General features: G+C 43.8%; 3 protein-coding genes across 5 annotated transcripts in view; 2 read left to right on the forward strand and 1 right to left on the reverse strand.

The window, feature by feature from the left end:
- Positions 1-14,089, forward strand: part of wwp2 (WW domain containing E3 ubiquitin protein ligase 2) — a 34,442-nt gene extending 20,353 nt beyond the window's left edge. The window contains exons 10-23 of the mRNA XM_058396489.1: positions 4,501-4,555; positions 5,722-5,803; positions 5,997-6,125; positions 7,147-7,225; positions 7,333-7,404; positions 7,508-7,600; positions 8,420-8,575; positions 10,205-10,338; positions 10,893-11,033; positions 11,497-11,617; positions 11,787-11,891; positions 11,975-12,071; positions 12,240-12,312; positions 13,205-14,089. Of these exons, the coding sequence (XP_058252472.1) occupies positions 4,501-4,555; positions 5,722-5,803; positions 5,997-6,125; positions 7,147-7,225; positions 7,333-7,404; positions 7,508-7,600; positions 8,420-8,575; positions 10,205-10,338; positions 10,893-11,033; positions 11,497-11,617; positions 11,787-11,891; positions 11,975-12,071; positions 12,240-12,312; positions 13,205-13,304 (1,437 nt within the window). The 3' untranslated portion in view covers positions 13,305-14,089. The remainder of the gene's footprint in view (positions 1-4,500; positions 4,556-5,721; positions 5,804-5,996; positions 6,126-7,146; positions 7,226-7,332; positions 7,405-7,507; positions 7,601-8,419; positions 8,576-10,204; positions 10,339-10,892; positions 11,034-11,496; positions 11,618-11,786; positions 11,892-11,974; positions 12,072-12,239; positions 12,313-13,204) is intronic.
- A 2,943-nt stretch (positions 14,090-17,032) lies between these two features.
- Positions 17,033-23,426, forward strand: adat1 (adenosine deaminase tRNA specific 1). 3 transcript variants are annotated; one of them, XM_058396485.1, is made up of 9 exons: positions 17,033-17,174; positions 19,788-19,856; positions 20,015-20,069; positions 20,443-20,573; positions 20,789-21,329; positions 21,461-21,609; positions 21,702-21,801; positions 21,902-21,988; positions 22,807-23,426. In XM_058396485.1, the coding sequence occupies exons 1-9, from the start codon at positions 17,033-17,035 to the stop codon at positions 22,937-22,939; spliced, it is 1,407 nt and encodes a 468-aa protein (XP_058252468.1). In that variant the 3' UTR covers positions 22,940-23,426. The 3 variants fall into 3 exon arrangements, with proteins under 3 accessions (XP_058252468.1, XP_058252470.1, XP_058252469.1); XM_058396487.1 differs by lacking the exon at positions 21,902-21,988; XM_058396486.1 differs by lacking the exon at positions 19,788-19,856.
- Positions 23,277-26,625, reverse strand: part of gabarapl2 (GABA(A) receptor-associated protein like 2) — a 9,704-nt gene continuing 6,355 nt past the window's right edge. The window contains exons 3-4 of the mRNA XM_058396488.1: positions 24,954-25,126; positions 23,277-23,764 (exon numbers count right to left, since the gene is read on the reverse strand). Coding sequence (XP_058252471.1) covers positions 23,674-23,764; positions 24,954-25,126 — 264 coding nt within the window. The 3' untranslated portion in view covers positions 23,277-23,673. The remainder of the gene's footprint in view (positions 23,765-24,953; positions 25,127-26,625) is intronic.

Here is a 26,625-nt window from a genome sequence, read left to right on the forward strand (position 1 = left end):
TCATAAAATGTCTACACAATAAATGCACCAGAGCATATAATGCGCACACACACACACAGTGGTTTTGTGTAGTAATTGCTCTGTGCCAGAGTCATTAGTTTCCTGCCTTAAATCTAACACACACACACTCGCTTACACTGTCTGTCTCTCTCTCTCTCTCTCTCTTTCTCTCCATTTCTGAATAATAATAAATCCTACTGAATTGCAGAAGTTAATCAATATTGATTGATTCTAAATATTTAGAGAGTAATAACACTTTGTGAGAGTAATAACACTATTAATAAAAGTGTTAAGTTTGCTTATAAAAGTAAGGTGAGAGTAAGGTCAGTAATGATTCAGTCAGTAACAGTAATGATTCGGTCAGTGACATAATGATTCGGTCAGTAACAGTAATGATTCGGTCAGTGACAGTAATGATTCGGTCAGTGACAGTAATGATTCGGTCAGTGACAGTAATGATTCGGTCAGTGACGATAATGAATCGATCAGTGACAGTAATGATTCGGTCAGTGACAATGATTCAGTCAGTGACAATGAATCGATCAGTGACAGTAATGGTTCGGTCAGTAACAGTAATGATTCGGTCAGTAACAGTAATGATTCGGTCAGTGACAGTAATGATTCTGTCAGTAACAGTAATGATTCATTCAGTGACAGTAATGATTCAGTCAGTGACAATGAATCGATCAGTGACAGTAATGACTCGGTCAGTGACAGTAATGGTTCGGTCAGTGACAGTAATGGTTCAGCCAGTGACAGTAATGGTTCAGCCAGTGACAGTAAGGTTTCGGCCAGTAACAGTAAGGATTCGGTCAGTAACAGTAAGGATTCGGTCAGTGACAATAAGGATTCGGTCAGTGACAATAATGATTCATTCAGTAACAGTAATGATTCAGTCAGTGACAATAATGAATCAGTCAGTGACAGTAATGAATCGATCAGTGACAGTTATGAATCGTCAGTAACAGTAATGATTCGGTCAGCGACAGTAATGAATCGGTCAGTCACAATAATGATTCATTCAGTAACAGTAATGATTCAGTCAGTGACAATAATCATTCAGTCAGTAACAGTAATGAATCGGTCAGTGACAATAATGAATCGGTCAGTGACGGCAATGAATCGATCAGTCACAGTAATGATTCGGTCAGTAACAGTAATGAATCGGTCAGTGACAATAATGAATCGGTCAGTGACGGCAATGAATCGATCAGTCACAGTAATGATTCGGTCAGTGACAGTAATGAATCGGTCAGTTACAGTAATGATTCCGTCAGACAGTAATGAATCGATCAGTTACAGTGGTGAATCGGTCAGTAAGAATAAGGGTGACAGCAGACTCACAGCTACAGGAAGAAAACCATTAACAATTATTAGTTCAGTCAATCTATAGTAAGTTTGTCAGTAATAATTAACATGGTTACATGGTGCTGAGTGTTTGTGAGGGAACACACACACACACACACACACAGTAGAATTATATTCCTTAATTACAGAGTCAGTAATTAGTTCATGAACAGTTACTGCTGATAACCTTAACTGCAACACTTTATTTCTCTCTGTCTCTCCCTCTTTTATACTTTCTCTTTTTCTTTCACTCACTCTCTCAATGCCAAGAGGGTGGTTGTGTGTGTGTGTGTGTGTGTGTGTTTCTAAGTAAATGGGCAGGAAGAGGCAGTCTAGATGATGTCATGCTTTTATTTCATTTTTTCTACCTTTTTTAGTCATAGAGAGTCTGGAAGGCCGTCAGCTCTGACTGACTGACGCGCACATACACACACGCACACACACACACACACGTCTGTAGTAGCTGTGTTTAGACATTGCTGAACAATGCGAGTGTGTGTTCAGCATTGTTTTCTTGATCAACAAAGACTCGTCACTTCCGTCTGTCTGACACTTTCTTTCTCATGTTCCAACTTTCTCTCTGTCTCTCCAGTTAATTTCACATCACTGAGCTGGATAAAACCACACACACACACACACACACACACACACACAAAACACAGTCTGGCTATGTGTATAAAACCATACCCCAGTTACTTTGCACTGCATTAGTCAGGGTATTTTAATAGCTCATGTCTGAAATAGCCAGAGTGTTGATATCCCATAATGCACTGCAACATGCTAGAGTATAATATATTATTCAGAACACCTAGGGAATTAGGAGTAGGAGAAAGGGAATATGGGACAGAGAGTACGCTAAAGGGAGTAGGGGATAGGAATTAGTATGTAAGGGATAGAGAGTAGGGGACATGGAGAAAGTTAAACAGAGTAGGGGATAGGGTGTATGCTAAAGGGAGTAGGGGATAGTGAGTAGGGAATATGTTGAAAGAGAAAGGGAGTAGGGGATAGGGTGTATGCTAAAGGGAGTAGGGGATAGGGTGTATGCTATAGGGAGTAGGGGATAGGGTGTATGCTATAGGGAGTAGGGGATAGGGTGTATGCTAAAGGGAGTAGGGGATAGGGTGTATGCTAAAGGGAGTAGGGGATAGGGTGTATGCTAAAGGGAGTAGGGGATAGGGTGTATGCTAAAGGGAGTAGGGGATAGGGTGTATGCTAAAGGGAGTAGGGGATAGGGTGTATGCTAAAGGGAGTAGGGGATAGGGTGTATGCTAAAGGGAATAGGGGATAGTGAGTAGGGGATAGGGTGTATACTAAAGGGAATAGTGGATAGTGAGTAGGGACATATATGTTGAAAGAGAAAGGAAGTAGGGAATAGTGAGTAGGGGATATGCTGAAAGAGGAAGGGAGTAGGGGATAGTGGGTAGGGGATATGCTGAAAGGGATAGTGAGTAGGGGATTGTGAGTAGGGGATATGCTGAAAGAGGAAGGGAGTAGGGGATAGTGAGTAGGGGATAGTGAGTAGGGGATAGTAAGTTGGGGATATGCTGAAAGAGGAAGGGAGTAGGGGATAGTAAGTAGGGGATATGCTGAAAGAGGAAGGGAGTAGGGGATAGTGAGTAGGGGATATGTTGAAAGAGGAAGGGATAAGGGGATAGTGAGTAGGGGATTGTGAGTAGGGGATAGTAAGTAGGGGATATGCTGAAAGAGGAAGGGAGTAGGGGATAGTGAGTAGGGGATTGTGAGTAGGGGATAGTGAATAGGGGATATGCTGAAAGAGGAAGTGAGTAGGGGATAGTGAGTAGGGGATAGTGAGTAGGGGATAGTGAGTAGGGGATATGCTGAAAGAGGAAGGAAGTAGGGGATAGTGAGTAGGGGATATGTTAAAAGAGGAAGGGAGTAGGGGACAGGGAGTAGGGTACAGTCAGTGAGGTGAGTATGTGTAGTGGTTTATAAACTGTGTGTTTTAAGATTTGAATTCACAATGTTTATATATATTTGAATGCTCCATTTTAATCTAGAACCCGGGTCCATGTTTTGACAGCGTAGAGACAGACTGAGCGCTAGATAAATGATCTATAATTATAAACCAAGAGCACACAGTGACGCCATGTGGAGCGCAGTACGCTTAGGAACCAATAAACCGCTTAAACTACAGGATTTTATTTACATCATGACCATCACAGTCTGACCTTCACTTTCTACATCAATTTTTCTGCATCGTCTTCAAACATTTTACTGCAGAACATGTGTGTGTGTGTGTTTGTTTCAGATGGCCCTGTGGAGTAGTGCTACACAATTTCACCTTCTGTATTGTATGTGGCATTAACACACTGCCTTTATAACATACTGCCTGTATAGCGTTAATTAATATTCATTAGGAGCTCATTAATATTCAAATACATTTGGGGTCATTTAAATTCGAATGCACATTTTAAAGGAATACACACACACACACACACACGCACGTATACGTATGCGCGCACAGAAGGCATTTGTCACTTATAAATATACAAACTTTCCACAAAAACATGTGTTGTCCACACACACAGCTGGAACCACTGGGTTTACCGTGTGTGTGTGTGCACACATATGAGTGTGTGTGTGTAGAATAAAGGTGCTTTTGTGTGGATGAATGTTCTCTTCAGTTCTCAGACACATCACACCTTCCTGTTGCTTTCACACGCCGGCTACAAGAGTGTGTGTGTGTGTGTGTGTGTGTGTGGGTTGGGGGGCTGGTGATTTGGTGGGTGGGGCCTCAGCATAGCCAGTGATCTCATTGGAACTGTGTGTGTGTGTGTGTGTGTGTGTGGTTTGGAAGGCATACATGTGCGCAGTGTGGAGCTGCATCAGTGAGCTGGAGCCACCACTGCTCACCACATCTCTCTCTCTCTCTCTCTCTCTCTCTCTCTCTCTCGATTGCTTACTTGCTCGTCCTGTCGTTTGTCCACTTACTCGTTCGAGCTCTGAGTGCTGGAAGTGCTCGCATGTACAAGCTTCATCAAACCTGAGGGAGGAAAAGGAACAGATACAAGTGTTCTAACTGGATCTCTTTCTGTCTTTCTCTCTCTCTCTCTCTCTCTCCCCCCCCTCCCTCACTATCTCTTTTTTTTTTCTTCTCATCTTTCTTTCTCCACCTGTCTGTCTCTGGTGCAGTCGTCTGGAGCGCCGGTTGAGAATGATCCTCTGGGTGCTCTTCCTCCAGGATGGGGTGAGTCCTGCTACACACACACACACACACACACACACACATACACACACACACACAGAAAGAAGGACAGCTGAACAAAAGAGGGTACAAAATTACCCACAATTAAGAATTAGAATTTGACTTTTGATAGATAGATAGATAGATAGATAGATAGATAGATAGATAGATAGATAGATAGATAGATAGATAGATAGATAGATAGATAGATAGATAGATAGATAGATAGATAGATAGATAGATAGATAGATAGATAGATAGATAGATAGATAGATAGATAGATAGAGGGGGAGAGAGATGCCCAGTAAGAAAGATGAAATGGCCGCTGTAGAAGTAAAAAACATATAGTATATAAATGGAAGACAGTAAGAGTGAGACAGAATGTGGTGGAGAGAGAGAGAGGAACAAGCAGACTTGGAGAGAGTGAGACGTGTAATTTGTAACCTTTGCCATGTTAATGAATAAGCACTGTTTAATTGAAAATGGGTTAAGAGACAGAGAGTAAGACAGAAAGTGAGAGATAGAGAGAGACAGACAATTACAGACAGTTACACACACACACACACACACTATACTGTGGGGAGTGTGGGAGAATGAGCTAAAAGAGCAGTGTGTGTGTGTGCATAGTGTGGAAAGGGGGATGATGGTTGATGATGGTTGTAATGTTAGGACTACTGTTCCAACACCACACACACATACACACACACACACACACACACACACACACACACATAATGAGAACAGTATGGCAGAGAGAGGGGGGCTGTCTCTGGAAAGTGTGTGTGTGTGTCTGTATGTGTGTCTGTGTCTGTGTGTGTGTGTGTGTGTGTGTGTGTGTGTGTGTGTTTTGGTGTAGGGAGGGGCAATGGTACCAACTTTGGTCAGAAAGTTAGCTGGTCAAGACTGCAATAACACACACACCAGCTGAGTCAAACACCTCAGTCTGTCTGTTGGTATGCTTGAGTTTTAGTGAAATGCCACACTGACCTGCTACATTTTAGTCTGCACTGCTAACACACACACACACACAATCCAAACTTTTGTACTTTTATATGATTTCATTAAGCAGATTATAAGATAAAATTCTGTCACTCTCCCTGTCTCATTCTCTCTCTCTCTCTCTCTCTCACTTTTTCGTGTCTCACTCTCTGTGTGTGTCTCTGTTACAGAAAAGCGCCAGGACAATGGCAGAGTTTATTTTGTCAATCACAACACACGCACCACGCAGTGGGAGGATCCTCGAACCCAAGGGTGAGTGTTTGTATGCCCCGCCTCCTCATGTGACATGCTCTACCCATTCTGACTGTATGCTATCCCCCATATTTTTAAAAAAAAAATTTTAATGAAAGCAACTTAAGCGAACATCATCAAGTACTAAAATGTCTGTAAAAATTAATTTCACATTCACTCACAATCTGGTGTGTGTGGGTGTGTGTGTGTTCAGGATGATCCATGAGCCCCCACTGCCCCCTGGCTGGGAGATGAAATACACTGCTGAGGGTGTGAGATACTTTGTGGATCATAATTCTCGCACCACTACCTTCAAAGACCCGCGTCCGGGATTTGAGTCAGGGTAAATATCACACACACACACACGCGCACATGTGCACACATGCACACACAGTGCAGGCTTTGATACAAGGTAAATACTACATACATAGCTAAGCCAGTTCTCTCTCATTTTTCTGTCATTCTTTTTTATTTTCTTTCTTTTTTCTTTGCCCACTTCCTCTCGTCTCGCCACTGCTGAGGAAGCACATATCTCACATCTGCTCTGCTTCTTATATAACACTCCCTATGCTCAGTGTAGTTCTTGGCTGTAGTGACTCACTGTGTAAAGGCCCTGGGTTACTGATCAGAAGGTCAAGGGTTTAGTTCCACTGCCTAGATCCACACTAGTGCACATGATGTCCCACTATAGTCCTCACCGTGCAGCTCCACGCTAGGGCCCATTCTGTCTTGCAGTTTTGGCTATGCATCTCCATGCTGAGGCCTGTCCTATTCCACTCTAGTCCTTACTGCCCGGCACCACACTAGTGCCCATAATGTCCCACTATAGTCCTCACTGCGCAGCTCCATGCTAGTACCCAAGCTTATCCCTTCGTATAAGTCTTAAACCTGTATTTCCAAGCTAGGGTCCATTCTGTCCTGGAGTCATCCTCACTGAACAGCTAGATGCAGTGGTCCATTTCATCCTACTGTAGTGCCCAATGTACAGCTCAGTGTTGAGGTCCATTCTGTTTTAATATAGTTCTCACTGCGCAGCTCCATGTTAGGAACCATCCTGTAATGATATAGTTCACACAGCTCCATAGCAGGACCCATGCTGTCCCAATATAGTCCTCATTGTGCAGCTCCATGCTGGGCCTATGCTGTATGACTAGTCGTTCATGCCATCTTTATCTTTTCTTACTAAAGTCCTCACTGCCCAGTTCCATGCTGGGACTGGAAAATTTGTTTTACTGTGTTCACCACTGTGCAGCTCCATGCTGGGGCCCATTCCAGGTCCATGCTGATGAATAAGTATGTCAGTAACAGACAGGACAGGTCCTGATAAACTGTCTCACAGAAATAATGTGTGTGTGTGTGTGTAGCTCACGACAGGGTGGATCTCCAGGTGCATATGACCGAAGTTTCAGATGGAAATATCAGCAGTTCCGTTTCCTGTGCCATGTAAGTCAGGGAGTGTACAAATTCTTTAAAAATTGGTCATTTATTGGAAATACACTTTTCTGAATTAAAGCCCATGTTTGAAACTCTCTCTCTCTCTCTCCTCCCAGTCCAATGCTTTGCCCAGTCATGTGAAGATTTCAGTTTCCAGGCAGACTCTGTTCGAGGACTCATTCCAGCAGGTAACACACCAACGCCCATGCACACCAGGGTGTAATTTGTTTGTGTGTGTGTGTGAGAGAGAGAGAGAGAGAGAAAGAGAGATTAATTCTGTTGTCTCCCCAGATTATGAACATGAAGCCGTATGACCTGCGGAGGAGGCTGTACATCATAATGAGAGGAGAGGAGGGGCTCGACTACGGCGGCATCGCTAGGCAAGTTAGCATTAGCAGTGCGTGTGTCTGTCATGGTATCTGTGTTATAGTGTTCTATCTGTGCTGGCTGGTGTTTGGGTTCATGTGTTTGGCCCAGTGCTGGGACGTGTCCTCCTCAGTGTCCTGGTGGTGGTGTGCATAGTGTTTGTACTGTGTGTGTGTGTGTTTATTGTGTGTGCTCCATGTGTGTGTTTCCGTGTCTCCAGTGTCGTGTCAGTGGTTTTACCCTATGGTAGGTTAGATCATGCTGTTCTACCACAGGGTAGAACCACGGACGGGATGCTGGGGGTGTCTGCGCTGTGACCTCTGACCCCTAAATGACCCCTCCTATAAACGAGGGTCAGAAAGGTCATCGGCCTGGTGGTGGGTTCGTTCGGCTTGATTCACTACATGTGCCGCATTTCTTTGTGTGTGTGTGTGTCTATAAGGTCATGTGTCTCATGCTTGTATTCATTGTTATGTAACATACAGATGTCACACCTCCTTCACTAGGACTGTTTGTGATTTATTGAGTATTATCAATATGTTAACATTTTTTCTCCCCCCCCTTATCTGTCTCTCCCTCTATCTGTCTATCTTGTTTCTGTCTCTCTGTCCACCTCATCTGTTGACTGTTGGTATCTTCCTTGTCTCTCTCTCTCTCTGTCTGTCTTTCTGTCTATCTGTTTCTCTCTCCTAAACCTGTCTGTCTCTCTCTCCCCTGGTCCATCTGTCTGTCTCTGTTCAACTGTCTGTGTCTCTCTCTCTCTCCTTGTCTCTCTCTCTCTCTCTCTCTCTCTCTATCTCTTCCCCTGTCCACCTGTCTGTCTCTCTCCACAGGGAGTGGTTCTTCCTGCTGTCCCATGAGGTGTTGAACCCGATGTACTGTCTGTTTGAATATGCCGGTAAAAATAACTACTGTCTGCAGATAAACCCCGCCTCCTCCATAAACCCTGACCACCTCACTTACTTTCGCTTCATTGGACGCTTTATCGCCATGGTGAGAACCATTACCCAAAATCCCTCTGTTCCGTTCTGACCTCTTCTATGCTTTTTTTTTCCTAGCTTAAAATAAAAAGGTTCATGATAAGTTTTTAAGAACATTTTCCTGCATATTGTTTTAAATTGCAATTTTTTCAAATTACTATTTTCAAAAACTATAATTTTTTCATTTTATTTATTTTTTTTCTGATACGCAAAAATCTAAATGTTTTCCCTAATTCAGCACTTTTCTCTGCTTTCTGGTTTTGTTTCCAGCCTTTTACAAATAACAGTCCTGAAGTTAGCCCCGCCCCGATTTAGACCACACCTTCAAACATTGAAAACTAATCTTTTAGCAAAGCCGCAGTTACGTTAAACAGAGTGTGTGTGTGTGTGTGTTAGTTATGGAGTGAATAGCTGCTTTATTCGCACCGGCCCCACCCCTCTCTTCTCCTCCCTCACATCCCCATTAAACCCAGCTAAGTCTGGGGGCCCCTCCGCCCAACACACACATACACACACACACACACACACACACACACACACGTTCTGCATGAGCTCAGCACCGCACCCAGCCCACACCCGCCAGCGCACACACTATATTTAGTCTGTAGTTTTGCACACACACACACACACACACACACTGCTCTTTTCTCTGCACCCCCCCCCCAATTCACTTCAGTTTCATTTTATTTACTGCAACTCTTTTAACAACAAGCTACACATTTACCTCAGAGCAGAGCTACATTAATAAACCAAGAGGTTTCTAACCTAGACTTAACGACTGAGATTGTGTCCTGAAGTCTCCTTGGACAAACATTCCGATTTCAGTAAAGACCTTTCTGCATTGTGATCTGCATTTGCAGGAACGTCCAGTCAGCAGGTCCATTACTGCAGTCCAAACCCTAACATCAGCTAGTTATTCTATAAGAAGTTTATATTTCATATTTCAATGATATTTCTGAAATGAAAGAAAGCTGTCCTAGTGATATTATCTTCATGAGCTCCAAATGAAAGACTGGAGTCAATAATCACACCAAGGTATTTTACTGCTGCACACGATGAAACGGCTGAGTCCATACAGATTTACTCTGTAAACACAGAGCTCGCTTCTGGCTGCCTATGGTCCTGGTAGAAGTACTGCTGTCTGGTCAGAAGAGTAGGAGGAAGTTACTCAGCATCCAATGTCTAATGTCTTTTACACATTCCTCAAGTGTATTAAGCTGGTGTCTGTCATCTGGATTCGCTGAAACTTACAGCTGTGTGTCATTAGCATAGCACTGGAGGCTAATACTATGTTTCAGAATAATCGTACCCAGAGGTAGGGTATATGGGGAAAAGTGCAGTGGCCTAAAACAGAACCTTGTGTAATGCCGGAGTGTTCGGTCATTTACTACTTTAACCAGCACTGACTCAGTACTGTGATGAAGCCTGGCTGAAAGATTTTGTGAATATTGTTCCTCTGCTAGTATGAGATTAGCTGCTAAGCTACAACCTCTTCTAGTATCTTAGAGATAAAGGTGGCGGTTATAGTTAGAGGCTCAAGATCTGCTTCTTAATCATCAGTCTGATAATGTTTGGGTTCTCTCATTTATGAATGGGTTATTTCATTTCTTTCTGAAATGTGTGTGTGTGTGTGTGTGTACAGGCACTGTATCATGGGAAGTTTATCGATACAGGCTTCACTCTGCCCTTCTACAAGCGCATGCTGAATAAAAAACCCACGCTGAAGGATCTGGAGTCCATCGACCCAGAGTTCTACAACTCCATCCTCTGGGTCAAGTCAGTGTCCTTACACTCTCACCTTCACTACATCTCCATCCTCCATCCCATCATCTCCACTTGCACCTCTCTACCTCTTCACTGCCTCCCTTAATGCCATTTTCACGTCCACCCACACTTTCTCTCCTCACCTCATTTCTTACCCACGACTCCACCTTCAACCTCCTCCTCTGCACCCACACCTTTATCACTAGAATTCTTACCTCCTTCCCTCAATCCTCAACTTCAGTTCCTGGTTTTTTTTTTTAATCACACCACCTCCACCTTTGCACCACCATGGTTCCTCTTATCAGCTCCATCTACACTTCCTCACTTCTACATCTCCGTCCTTAGCTCCACCGTTGCACCATCACACACTAACTCACACAATCACACACTAACCCGAGAGTATTACATACCAATTCACACTATTACACAATTACACATGCTAACTGAAGACTGTTACACACCAACTTACATTATGCTGATGCTAGCCATGTGACCTTAACTAGTTTCAAGATGTCTCGGAGTGACATTTTGGTGTGTGTGTTTGTGGGTGTTTGTCTTCGTCACAGGGAAAACGATGTGGAGGAGTGTGGAGTCGAGCTGTATTTTGCACAGGACATGGAGATTTTGGGAAAGGTGTCCACGCACTCACTGAAGGATGATGGTGAGAATCTCCTGGTCACCCAGGAGAACAAGGAGGAGTACATCAGGTACTGACACTACTTCTAATCTCGTTAACCCTGCCTCTCTGCCAAACAAGTGTGGCCCCTGCCCAGCCAAGCAGCACTCATTACACAATGATCTGTCTGTTATAGCATTAAGATTAAGACTAATGTTGGGATTAATTGTAGGATTTGTGGATTTGAGCAGGAATTAATTTAGGGTTGGGGTTTGGGACTGTGGTTAATGAAATATTGTTCTTAGCATTGGGCTGGGACAAATATTAGATTTAGTGAGGTTTAATATTGGCATTAATGTCAGTCTTGTTCCTCTCAAGGTTTCTTCCTCATTCCATCTAAGGGAGTTTTTCCTCACCACAATCGCCACCGGCTTGCTCACTAGGACTTTTTACACTATGTTTTTGATTCCTATGTTCTGTAAAGCTGCTGACAATGTTTGTTGTTAAAAGCGCTATACAAATAAAATTGAATTGAATTGTGTGTGTGTGTTAAGTTTGCTGACAGACTGGCGGTTCTCGCGGGGAGTGGAGGAACAGACCAAAGCATTTCTAGATGGCTTTAATGAAGTCGTTCCACTCGAATGGCTCCGTTACTTCGATGAGAAGGAGCTGGAGGTGGGTGGAGCTAACACAAAGCCACACCCCGTACACACTAAACTTCAGTGATTTAAATGACACCGATATCAATACACAGGCGACATCATCAACAAACAAACAACTGACACTAATCTGAAATTTACATACCTGTTTGAGCCCACAGTAATGTGTGTGTGTGTGTGTGTAGCTGATGCTGTGTGGGATGCAGGAGATTGATCTGAGCGACTGGCAGAAAAACACCATCTATCGCCATTACACCAAGAACAGCAAACAGATCCACTGGTTCTGGCAGGTAACATTGTGTGTGTGTGTGTGTGCTGTAACCATGACAACACTGCCCTGTAGCTCAGGCTAAATAAAGTTGTGTTGCTCTAGGTGGTGAAGGAGATGGACAATGAGAAAAGGATTCGACTGCTGCAGTTTGTCACAGGAACCTGCCGGCTGCCTGTGGGAGGATTCTCCGAGCTGATAGGTAACCTTCATATAATAATAATAATAATAACAATAATAATCCTATCAAATCTACCTAGCAAGTTAGATGTGATCAACACCAAAGGCCAAAAATTAGTCTCAGCAGTCGGAATAAACCTGTAGAGATGCTCAGTGTAACCCGGACCTTCTCCTGTCCGCTCTTCCTCAGGGAGTAACGGACCACAGAAGTTCTGCATCGACAAAGTGGGCAAGGAGACATGGCTGCCGAGGAGCCACACCTGGTGAGAGACACATCTGATCTGGTTTACTGCATCACACCTCTGCACAGCACACACAGCGTCCAGCAGTAACTGACTAGCCGCGTTAAATAAAACATTCCAGGAAACACTCATTAATAGTTTATTAGTTACTGTACGTTTTTATTTTTTCAATGAACACATCTGCTTTATTTATTTAAATATAAAATACAAAACCAGGAACAGTTCAGATGAACTAGAGGATGTAGTAATGATGAGACAGAAAATCGGTTTGGATTACTGCTCTCAATTTTTCTTGAGTTTTGGGAGCTTTAGGAGTTTTCTTGGGTTTTTGTGATATCTCGAGGTAACATGGGACTAAAAAAATCGTGTGTAAATAATAATAATGTTTTGCTTTTATATTATTATATTATATCAAATTCTTAGTGGTTAGCACGTTCGCCTCACACCTCCAGCGTCCTGGGTTCGACTCTCGCTCCTGCTCACTGTGTGCATGTTCTCCCCGTCCTCCGGGTGCTCCAGTTTCCTCCCACAGTCCAAAGACATGCTTCTAGGCTGATTGGAGTCTCTAAATTGCCCGTAGTGTGTGATTGCGTGAGTGAATGAGTGTGTGTGTGTGCCCTGCGATGGGTTGGCACCTCGTCCCGTCCAGGGTGTATCCTGCCTTGATGCCCGATGATACCTGAGATGAGGCACAGGCTCCCCGTGACCTGAGAATAGATCGGATAAGCGGTACAGACAATGAAATGAAATAAAATTTTAAAAAATATTGCCTCAAAGACTCAAAGTTCTACAGAAATCTGTATTAAAATAAAGTAAAAAATCCGATGAGTGAGGAGAAGAAAGTGATGTCCGGCGTGGACGTGTCTGAATAACGTCCGAGTTGAAATCTGTGCATCTTCTCGTCCTCCTGCAGCTTTAACCGCCTGGACCTGCCGCCGTACAGGAACCTGGAACAGTTGCGTGAGAAGCTTCTGTTTGCCATCGAGGAGACCGAGGGCTTCGGTCAGGAGTGAGGGCGCAGACTGAGAGGAGGAAACACCAAGCTACACTCCTGAGATCGGGACAAGACCACAGACAAATATATCGCTTTTACACCATAAACACAGGATCTTAGCACTCTTTACATTCATTTACGCTAATTTAAAATATAACTATTACAATTTTATTTATGTAGCACTTTTTAAAAGACCAAACTTTACAGAATGAAATGTGCAAATCACATAGAAAAACAGTAAAGTGCTGAAAAGCCTTTAAAACCATTACCACGGCAACACTTCCCGGACCAAAAATCTTAGGCTTTGTCCCTTTAAGCCTCCAGTAGATGGCGCCCCAGCTCCTCCATCCCATTGTGGGGGGCTCAGCATCACAACCTTTTAAATAAAATGATTATAGATATAACTCACAGTGAACACATCGCACCTGGAGACACCACGAGCCTCGTACACACCGACAGAGCGGGGAAGACTAGTGTGTACGTCTCACACACACACAAACACACACACACACACCCATAGATCAAATTGTGTGTGGTGATCTGGTGTAACCATGGCAACCAGCAGTGACCTCAAGTTAGGGGGTGTGAACGCAGGTGAAGCGGGTAAAATGAGCGACACAGAGAGAGAGAGAGTGTGTGTGTGTGTGAGTGTGTGTGTGTGAGTGTGTGTGTGGGTGCACACTAAAAAGGAACATGATTTTATTCCTAAGTTTTGTATTTGATTTGTGTTAATTGTGAGACGGTGTGTGTTAATGTACAGAGAGTGTGTATGTGAGCATGAGGAGAGGAGAGGAGTGTGTGAGTAACTGGTGTACAAACGTCCATAATTAAACACCATATGTACAGAACGTGTTTGTGGAATTAATTTAAGCTGGACGTAAGACACACACACACACACACTAATCATTTACAGAAGTGATATTACACAAACTTCTGTTCATATATTGAAACAAAATCATCTGTGTTTGTTTGTGTGTGTGTATACATGCAAACACGCTAGAGGCTTCTGTGATGGACAGTTGTGTGTGTTGAGTACACACGAGGGCTTAGTGCGTTTGCATGGGTGTGTGTCACGCTGTCAGGAGTGTTTGTGTTGATTGCGAGATAAAGCCTCCCGATGCACCGTGATCCACTTTCTGTCCAACACTGACACCAAGATGACTTCACCCAACTTTACTAAACACACACTGCTCCACCCAACATCCCAGGGCACTGTGAGCTGCTCTGAAAACTGACTGTAGCCCATTTGCTCTGCTGCACAAAGTATTGGCGCCCCAATTCGCTGAAAAATACGTTAGCCGAGAGTCATCTTTAAAGCTGGATGCATGGCTGCAGTTTTTCTTGTAGCATGCAGTGTGGTAGCTTAGAGGTTAAGGTGCTGGATTACTGAGCAGAAGGTTGTGAGTTTGAATGCCAGGCCCACCAAGCTGGTGCCACTGCTACTGCTGGGCCCCTGAGCAAGGCCCTTAAATGCTCAATTGTATAGTCGCTCTGGATAAGGCACAAATAGACCTACATATACAAAAGTAATGTTTTTAATTAAATAAATATGTAAATGAAAATCCTAATAAAGATGAACATGGTGCTGAAAGATTGCTACAGGAGTAAAGAAGAAGATGATGAAATAAAGTAAGACGTATTAAGGAGGTAAATTTCCCTTGTTCTGATGATCTCTGTGTGGAATAGATCTGATGCAGAAATGGTGAGTTACTGATTCACTGTGATTCACAGTTCAGTGTCGACACAGAACCATTCAACTCACTTCCCTTAAGTGTGTATTGATGTGTTCTGTGAAGTTCTGCTGGTCTGTTTGAGGGTGTATCCCATCACACACCCAGTGATCCCTGTTTAAAGATGCTTACTAAGATTTATTCCCCTTCATCCCCTCAACATTTTTAATACAGAACATTAGTTCATGCGTCACATTACCGTGTTAGCGAGGCCGAGCGTCATGTCAGTTTGCACTCATCGCTTCGTTCCAATACCCTGAAGGTTTCGCCGTTCATCACCGTGGCTCAGGAATTACAGACACTTGAACGAATGTGGAATTTAAACAGAAGAGAACTTTAGTGAATTGCTTTGGGATCCTGACTGTGAAGTTTTTGGGAAGCAATTCTGTCCCATCTTTAGCCCTCTGGGTGACAGAAATGTCCTCATGTTTAGATAACACAAAGAAGAGTAAATACTACGTGTTTAAAATGAAATTTGGGGACTGTTTCTCAGGCATCTACAGTTAATTGTTTATAATGTACGGTGCATCCGGAAAGCATTCACAGCGCTTTACTTTTTCCACCTTTTGTTATATCTACAAAAACTCTGTTTGAAATCTTTGGAAATTTATTAAAAATAAAAAAAGGTCCCAATGAGCACAGTGTCCTCCATCATCCGTAAATGGAAGAAGTTTGGAACCACGAGGACTCTTCCTAGAGCGGGTCGCCCGGCCAAACCAAGTGATTGGGGGAGAAGGACCTGAGTCATAGAGGCACTTCCATCTCTCTCTCTCTCGGCTATCTGACCTGATCGAGTACATTTCGGCACTGACACCGCAGACTCCTCTCCTTCACCACATCAAACAAACAAACACACACACAGATACACAGCACTGACACGGGAGACTCCTTCCACATATCATACACACACACACACACAGATACACAGCACTGACACGGGAGACTCCTTCCACATATCATACACACACACACACACAGATACACAGCACTGACACGGGAGACTCCTTCCACATATCATACACACACACACACACACACAGATACACAGCACTGACACGGGAGACTCCTTCCACATATCATACACACACACACAGATACACAGCACTGACACGGGAGACTCCTTCCACATATCATACACACACACACACACACACACACAGATACACAGCACTGACACGGGAGACTCCTTCCACATATCATACACACACACACACACAGATACACAGCACTGACACGGGAGACTCCTTCCACATATCATACACACACACACACACAGATACACAGCACTGACACGGGAGACTCCTTCCACATATCATACACACATACACACAGATACACAGCACTGACACGGGAGACTCCTTCCACATATCATACACACACACACACACAGATACACAGCACTGACACGGGAGACTCATCCGTAAATGGAAGAAGTTTGGAACCACCAGGACTCTTCCTAGAGCAGGCCGCCCGGCCTAACCAAGTGATCGGGGGAGAAGGACCTTAGTCATGGAGGTGACCAAGAACCCGATGGTCACTCTGAAAGAGCTCCAGCGTTTCTCTGTAGAGAGAGGAGAACCTTCCAGAAGAACAACCATCTCTGCAGCACTCCACCAATCAGGCCTGTTTGAAAGGGTGGCCAGAGGGAAGCCACTCCTCAGTAAAAGACAGAGAGAGAGGGCAAGAGAAAAAGAGAGAGAGAGAGAGATTTAATTGTAAAATATTTATTAAAAAGCCTTTTTTTAATTAAAGAAAACAGATTGTTTAAAAGGTTAAAATATTAAACTGACCATAAAACTGTAACAAACGGCTCGACAACGCCCTCTATGTTCCTCGTGAGTCAGATATGGAACTGAGACCGGAAGTTCGGGATCTCTTCATCCGGCGTGAACTGCACGCGCTTGTGTTTTGAATTCTCTGAGTTCGTTACAACCGGTTTCGGTGCACGCGAAGACATTCCTGCTGCATATCTCTCTCTCTCTCTCTCTCTCTCTCTCTCTCTGTATGTTAATGTGAGATGTGGGACCCGGATGAAGTGGCTCGGATGTGTTATGAGCGCTACACGGCGCTGCCGCGGAGAGGGAAACCGGAAGAAGGTCGTGAGTGGACACAGCTCGCGGCGGTGGTTCAGGTCACGCGCTGTCCCGACACAAACACCGGTGGGTGCACGCGCGCTTTCCTCAGCGTTCAGTGTTCAACAATGTAAACTTTAACAGACAAAGTGAAATGTTGCAACTGACCCCCCCCCCCTTAACAGGGGACGGTTGCAACATTCATTAAAATGTAATTAAAAAATACATTATATAACATCATACTGCAATTTCTTTATTTTATTTGTGAACAGACAGGGTTAAATTGGTTAAACTGATAAAGACTGATAAAGGGTCTCAGGTGAGAAATCAATACGGGAAGGTGTCTCTTGGGCAGTTCCAGCAGGTGCGGGCAGCACAGGTGGCAGTGGTTGAGCAACAGCAGCTGGAGTTAGGATCTGCAGGAGGTGTAGGCAGGGCAGATGGAACTGGTGGAGCTGCAGTAGATGGAGGAGGATGGTCTGTCACCAAAGATGGTGCAAAGTCAACATCTTGGAAGACCTCCCCATTAAATGGCCAAATGCCAGTGCACCTAAAACCTGACTGCACATTTCCTGGTGTTGCTGCCAAAGGGAGGGCCAACCTAACAATCCCAGGAATGTCATAAATTGACATTGTCAGCCCTGGGTGGCTCTTCATCCATGAGTCACAGAAGGAGTTCACAGCTCATTTTAGAGGTCCATAAACAGTACGATCCAGTGGCTGTAGTTTGTGAGAGCAGTGAGGTAGAAAGAAAAGCAAGACAATTCCATTGTCTCTGCAGAAATTTATTCCTGTCAGAGACAAATGGGCTGAGTGGTTGTCCAGTATAAGCAGGACTTTAGCATCCACTGAGGACGTGTTGGAAATGCTTCAGAAACACGATAAAGTCTTCTTCCAGCATCCACCCAGATGCATTGGCTGTTCCAGTGCATCTAGGTGGGCCATCACGGATAAAATGTTCTTTGAAATGGACACGAGGGAATACAAAGTGAGGTGGGATCATATTCCCCCGTGCATTGACTGCACAAGAAAGGGTCAAGAGTGTCTTTCTGCTGATGTGGATGACCCAAACTGTCTACTGCCACGCCTGGCAACAATATTTTCTGGGTTTTGGACGGTTGTAACCCCCGTTTCATCTATGTTCCACAAATCTTTTGAATGAAATTTGTTGCAACAGCAAGCTGGGATGGTTGCAACACCTTGTTACAACTGTCCCTACTCTGACAGCCATGATAAAACTTGCTATGCTAGCTAGACACAACAGCTTTGACACTTGCTAGCTATGCCTATTAGAAGCTAAGCAAACACTGATTTAAATTATATGAATGAACAAAAACAGTTTAGACAGTATGAGAAAAATTCTGAGCATTAAAAAAAAATACTTTTTTTACCTTGAATTTTGCTTTTTCTAGAAGGAATGGTCACACACGTCTGATTTCTTGCACACACACACACACACTGATACACAGCACTGACACTGGAGACTCCTTCACCACATCACACACACACACACTGATACACAGCACTGACACTGGAGACTCCTTCACCACATCACACACACACACACACACTGATACACAGCACTGACACTGGAGACTCCTTCACCACATCACACACACACACACACACACACACACACACACTGATACACAGCACTGACACTGGAGACTCCTTCACCACATCACACACACACACACACACACACACTGATACGCAGCACTGACACTGGAGACTCCTTCACCACATCACACACACACACACACACACACACACTGATACACACACACTGATACACAGCACTGACACTGGAGACTCCTTCACCACATCATACACACACACACACACACACACACTGATACGCAGCACTGACACTGGAGACTCCTTCACCACATCACACACACACACACACACACACTGATACACAGCACTGACACTGGAGACTCCTTCACCACATCATACACACACACACACACACACACTGATACACAGCACTGACACTGGAGACTCCTTCACCACATCACACACACACACACACACACACACACACACACACACACACACTGAAACACAGCACTGACACTGGAGACTCCTTCACCACATCACACACACACACACACACACACACACACACTGATACACAGCACTGACACTGGAGACTCCTTCACCACATCACACACACACACACACTGATACGCAGCACTGACACTGGAGACTCCTTCACCACATCACACACACACACACACACACACACACACTGATATGCAGCACTGACACTGGAGACTCCTTCACCACATCACACACACACACACTTCTCTTCACAGAAACTTCACCACATCATCCATATTTATATTTTGTTTGTGTGGCACTTCTCCTGTACACGTCCCTGTGAACGAACTCAGTTACTGTAGAAACAGGACCACATTACTCTGGTTTATTATGTTATTTCTCAGACTGTATATTAGTGTGTATAGTGTATTACTATTTATATTAAAATTTTTACATTTTTATTTATTTATATTACAGTTTAGGTTCCCTAAATAGGGAGACCTTATCTGAAGATAAAAAATGTCCCATTTGGAAGCATAAGGAGCCGGGAAATAAGAGCGTAGTGCGTTTAGTGCTTAGTTTAGGACACACACAGCGGTCAAGTGGTGTTTGTGTACACAGTGTAATGACATCATGACATTTTTGGTTCATCAGACCTGAAGGAGGTGGTGGCCTTGGGGACAGGAACCAAGTGCATTGGACGCAGTGCCATGAGCCTTAAAGGTGAACACATGCACACCCTCCAGACTGTAAAGGCAAAACCCACACCCATACCTGGGTGTGAGAGAGATTCTGGTTAATGTAGCACTAACGATGTGTGTTTGCGTGTGTGTGTGTTCATCTGTTGGCTCTAAGCACTGGGTTTGTCCTCTTTGATGTAGGTGACGTCCTGAATGACAGCCATGCCGAGGTCATCGCCCGGAGGAGCTGCGTACGGTGTGTACCTTAAATGGCTCTGTCCCACAACCTAGAGCTCATCGCTACTTTGTGTGGGTGAGGGTGTGTGTGTGGGTGAGGGTGTGTGTGTGTGGGTTTATGTGGGTGTGGATTACTCATAATGCATCAAGACTGCAGACACTGATTGGTACAAGAAATAAAACTGAGAAACGAATCTAACAGTCTGGAAACAAAAGAAACAAAGCATTTTCAAAGCAAGAACGTATCTCATGAAAGCACAAGTGTTTAGGACATGTCCACTCCTTTACTTCCTTATTGAATGTATTTGTGTATAAAGGTGTGTGTGTATATGTGAAGTGAGCCGGGATGAAGCATGTAAAGGTCATAATATTTACTGTGTGTGTGTGTGCAGGTACCTTATGGAGCAGTTGTGTGTGGTGATGAGAGGTGGATACAGCTCTGTGTTCTGTCCCGCTGATCAAACAGGGAGGTGGAAGATTCGTCCTGACGTCTCCTTCCTGTTCTTCTGCAGTCACACGCCATGTAAACACACACAAACACAACCATGTCTCACAGACACACATGACATTCACATACACACTTCAAACTCACGTATACACACCTATTTCGTACACGCTCCATGTACAAACATTTTAAACATACAACTGAAGACATTGTTTCCATGACTAGGTGATAGTGTGCACGCTCCTTTGAGAACAGTGTATACTATCACAGCGTTTTTTCATGTTACTGTCAAGGTGGAGACGCCTCTATCATCCCCATGACGGAGAACGAGGCTCAGCCCTGCCCACTGGTCCCTCAAGGCAATCAGGAGTCAGAGCAGGGAGGCAGGAAGCGGAGTGCTGAGAATGAGACAGGTGGAGTGAAGAAGCGTGTCCGAGTGGACAGACGGCAGGACATTGCTGAAGATCCCCACAGTATCCAGGGTGTAGGTCCTGACAAAGTGGGCGTGGATTTGGGAAGTGAGTGTGAGGAGGTAAGCTCGGGTGAGCAGGTGTGTGACGTGCACCGCACCGGGGCAAAGTGTGTTCCCGGGTCGCAGAGCGACCCGCAAGGTCCGGGGCTGGACTTCCACACTGTGGGCACGTTGCGGGTGAAACCGGGTCGCGGAGAACCCACACACTCGCTCTCCTGCAGCGACAAACTGAGCCGCTGGTGTATGCTTGGTTTCCAGGGGGCGCTGCTGAGCCACTTCCTGCAGGAGGGTGTGTACTTTAGTGCTGTGGTGGTGGGGAAGTGTCCTTACAGCTCACACGCCCTTCACCGGGCCATCACAAGGTCAATACACATCTTCCTCACGGTTATTACACATTATTACATACCACTCTTTAATGTGACTACAAATTATCAATCACTCTACACATTTTTTTTTCTGTGTAATCTCTCTCTCTCTCTCTCACCCTCACCAGATGTGCGAATGTGACGGGTTTGCCAGCTGGATACTCTCCACACACTCCTGAGCTCCTGCAGTCCAGTGTGGAGTTCACACATGGTCGCACACACATACTGCAATCCCGTGATGCCTCTCAGCAGGGCCGTGTGGTGCCATGTGGAGCCGGTGAGTGCGGTGGTGGAGGCCTCTCACACACACACACACACACACACACACACTACAGCTATGTGAGGTCTGACCTGCCGTGTGTGTTTCAGCCATAAGCTGGTGTGGCATCTCCTCTCAGCCTCTGGATGTCACTGCTAATGGCTATAAGCAGGGTGTGACGAAGAAATCTCTGGGAACACCACAGGCTCGGTGAGCACCTGATTCTGAATATTTATTGTTTCTGTGATCATTTGCATATTTCCTCATTTGCATATTTCCTCATTTGCATATTTCTTCTCATCTTAAAAAGATCTTTAATCAGTAAGGTGGAGCTTTTCCACTCCTTCCTTAAGCTGCTGGAGTTAACAGACCCCTCAGCGCTTCCAGACTCCCTCAGGTGAGGACTTTTAAGCCCCACCCACATACATGCAATGTATGTAAAATGTGCACACTCGATTAAGAGTGCATAGAGTAGAATTCCGACTTTTCCCGAATTATTTTGACACTATGACTCCGCCCCCTATCCATTCCCATGTGCCAGAAGCTCTTTTTTTTTGGATAGTCCTGTTGCATAAAATAAGGCGTAATCTTCCAAATAACAGGGCTGAGGACTATTTTAATCAAACGGACCACAACACCATAATTGAATAATAAAAACCTGTGAGGTCAGGTGATAACGGTTAGGTTAGGGTTGTTCCATTTTCTCCTCAACACCAGAATTTGGTGTTGCTGCTGTTCTAAACTCCATTCTGCCATGTTTAATTATTTTATGGGGGTGGAGTTAAAAGCCCATGTGGGCGTGTCTACTATATGACTGACAGGAGAGATGTGCAGCCAGGGAGAGACTGATTTACATTGCACCACATTCTGTCATCACAGTATGTAATAGTGCGAAACACTCAACACGGTGGCTATATTAGGCGAAGCCCCGTCCCTCGACAAAAAGAGCCAATCACCTTGTTGGGTGTAGTGCAGGGAAAAGGCCAGCCAATCAGATGCTTACAGCACTGACTGAAGGATATGATTGATGTAGACTGTGGTGCTGTTTTGATGGAATTGGTTAATATTATTTTGCCCTTTTCACGTGTGTCAACATGAAACAGATGCTTTTGATTCTTACACACACAGGAAATTAAAAAGAGAGCTGAGAACTAAACCCCAAGACCAATCCCTTCCTGTTTATCTGTAATATGCACATCTGTGTGTGTGTTGCAGGGGAAAAGATCTGAGATCATATTTAGACTATAAAGTAGCAGCGGATGAATACCAGCAGGCCTGGACTGCACTGCGCACTCAAGCATTCAGGCTGTGGCCTCAGAGCCCTAGACACCTTCTGCACTTCATCTGACACACACACCCAGTGTCTAATGTAGGCTTTAAAATGAAACCATGACTGCAGCTCGCTATTAAAGTACCGTAAGCATTATGTACTGTTTTAAAAAAGCAGGGTTAAAAATTAAAATGGGAATTATTTCGTGTGTTTGGACATGATCACGTCTTATGATGTCATTGTTCTGCTTTTAAACTGAGGAAATGTGAGAAAGGGGACGGTTCTTTAAAAAAATATCTCATGTATATGTGTAGAGGTCAGCTGATGAGGTCAGAGGTCAACACCCCATCTCTTCTATAAGTGTGTGGTGTTCAATAATCTGCAGGACACAAATAAAAACACCACCATAAATACACCTGTTCCTGTGTGTGTTTATTGGTTTGGTCTTCCAGCTACCTTACCGCTTACATCACGCTCTTAAATACAGATATATATATATATATATATATATATATATATATATATATATATATATACACACACACACACACACACACACAGGGGTTGATAAAATGAAATGCCTAAAAGTGATTAATATTCATTCAATAATTATTAATAATGTAGATCGTCATGGCAGCACCTCTGATTATATCATCATCTTCATCATCATCTCACTCGCAGAGATACAGTAACATGAACACTACAACAGCAGGGACACACACACACAGTTTATTCATTATTAATCACCAGTCTCTCTTTCTCTCTCACACACACACTCATCCAGAAGAAATCAGAAGTGGGCGGGGCTTCTTTTAATATCCAAATGTGTTCTCTCCGCTATAGGCCACATACAGGAAGCCGTCCTCGTCCTTCTCCTTCTCATACAGTTGTCCCATAGTCAGACTACACACACACACACACACACACACACACACACACACACACACACACACACACACACACACACACACACACACACACACACACACACACACACAGCATTGTTATAGTGGTTTGTGACTCGCAGCATTTGCATCATGAAAACCACAATCAAAGGATTGATGTGCATGGGTTGGACAAAATACACATTGTTATAAAGTTTAATATTATTTTTGTAGGCTGCTGTGAAAAAGTAAATGTTGTGATTATCATTTATTTATTTTCTCTTGCTATTTATTGTCCATCTTGCATGACAGTATAAAACACATTGCTCAGCAGTGGTTAGTTTAAGATGTTGAAATGGGTGATTTGCCAGACTTACCTGCTCCAACCTCTCTGAAGCAACGAGTAGAAACTCTGCCTGATCAGGGGTGTCCAATCATATCCCTAAATGGCCAATGCAGGTTTTCATTCCAACCGAGCAGATGCCACACCTCAGTCTATCTAAAGATCAGCTGATTATCCAGCTTGATTGGAATGTAAACCAGTGCCACAACTGGTTCCTTATAGACACGATTGGATCATATTTCTGTGCTAGATCAATGCTACGAAATTCTACTATCAGAGATTCAGTAGTTGTATGAAGCTATTCCAGGAAGGTTGGGATTTGTATTAAAACGCACTTGGTGGTCCATTATTAATAGAGATATTACATGTTACCCGTGTTCACATGATTTTGTCCAACCCCTTGCGTTTCCATTACAACCTGTTTCTTTATTCAGAATATTTGCGCATTCAAATGTGAATATTTACCATTCCATTATACATTGTTTGGCTCATAAAAGACTCGCCTGTCACTTCAGGTTCTGAACAAACATATGGGTACACGGTGTGTTTTGTTTTCACGTTTTATAAGATTTCCAGCATGATGTTAAATTAAATGCCGACTCCCTTCTATTTCGCCTGCAGCTTTTTAAGTCAAATACAGATTTTACTTTGAGAGTTTAATTTCAATTCAGCTGCGGCTTTTAGTTCATTCGATGCCTGTTTTGAAAGTTTTGTTCAGGAAGTAAAAAAACAGGCTGGTGTGTAATTCTATATATATATATAAAACTCTCTTAATTTCTAAACCTGTTTTATATACAGTATGAGAGTAACAGATCTGTACTTAGACTGGTTGAGGAGGACCTGGTGAGAGGACGGAGACACAAACCTGGACTGAGGGACGGTTTTGTCCACGAACAGGAAGATGGCTTTCTCAGACGGCAGCTGGATGCGTTTCCTGATGATCCACATGAACTGAGCCACAGTGATGTCCGACGGCACCAAGTACTTACGCTTATCGATGTCCACTATCTGAGAACCAGACACCTTCTCCACGATCACCTATACACACACACACACACACACACACACACACACACAGCAATCTCATCACTACGTTCTGTATCGGTCTCCATCAGGAGGTGACCTGGAACTTTCTTTATGTGAAAACGTCCTCGAGAGCCTGACATGACTGAAGAACATTAAAATGTGAGGCAGCTTGAGCTTGAGGTCACCGGCTGGTGTTGCTATGGTTACACTAAACAGGCTCCCAGGGTGCTTCACAAAGCAATTATACAACAACAAAACATATAAAAGTCCCAGGTCTAGAGGACATTTTTAATTTCCTGTAAAAACTTCACCTGATCTGTGACCTAAAGAAAAACAACTTCATAAATCAGAGCTCTGTGTCGGTATGTTTTTGATTTTTTTTTTGTAGTGGATCTTCATTTAGCTGAAAGGAAGTTTTAAGGGAAGTTCACTGATCCCTGTGTGCTGATGAAAAGAGCTGTTTTCTTCTCCTCCATGTCCTCTCTCTCTCTCTCTCTCTCTCTCTCTCACACCCACTCTGAAGGTTCATTCAGGTATTGTGTTACAGCAGGCGGAGGAGAGGGGTGTCTTTTCTTTTCTGCACATTCCTCTCCATCACTTCCTGCTGTATTCACGTCAGACCAGTCAGTTGAACTCTAATATGAATCTCAGAACAATGGCGAGTTTCCATTCCACATTCCTGCGATGTGATGAATCCTCGTAATTTATGTGATATATATTTATTTGATCGGCACCGATTGTTGTTTGCTCTTTAGTGATACGTGTTTATATTTCATTCCTGCACACAGATTCTTCATACTTACGAGCGGTGGGGTTTAAATTAAATGTAGTTATTACATTTTATTGTGCTTTGAATCTGACCTGCAAACCTCTAACCAGCTGATGCTGACAGTTGTATAAACACACAAACAAATATGTTTTCTCTGACTGCACACACGTTAATAATTATCTCATTAACTCAATTATTCATTTAATGATTGTGAGTGAACTATTCCACACATCACACCTCTGAGTAAACAGAGTAGACTCTATCATTCTAATGTGCTGTGACTCTAATCCGCTCTGATGGGTGAATATCCCGGGTCAGGGGTCAGTAGTGTGAACACGAGTGGGGAGAGTTCTGGGTCAGAGCGTGTTTCCTGCTGGTTACTTGAGGGCGAGATGCGGCGTAACCTGCTTCCCGAGGTTTGATGAAGCCGTGCGATTTGGCGTGGTTTATTATTTTATGAGGCGGAAACTCAACAACGTTCCCTCATTTTAGCGATACTACAGTACTACGATCTTAAATGAAAGCACTGCAGTTTAAAATGTACTCGAATAAACATGGAAGCCGAAATATGAGAGGTGAATGAGAAAATGTTATATAGAGAAAATGTCCTTCGTCTAGAACCTGTGGAAGAAAATAAAGAAAACGCCTCTTTTTACCTTACATCAGACAAAAAAACAAACAAACAAAAAACACGTCTGATTACTAATAACTGGGTTTAGTCTCTAATATTCTTTGATTAGGA

Source organism: Hemibagrus wyckioides, linkage group LG08 (assembly GCF_019097595.1).
Source record: "Hemibagrus wyckioides isolate EC202008001 linkage group LG08, SWU_Hwy_1.0, whole genome shotgun sequence".
Classification (NCBI taxonomy): domain Eukaryota; kingdom Metazoa; phylum Chordata; class Actinopteri; order Siluriformes; family Bagridae; genus Hemibagrus; species Hemibagrus wyckioides.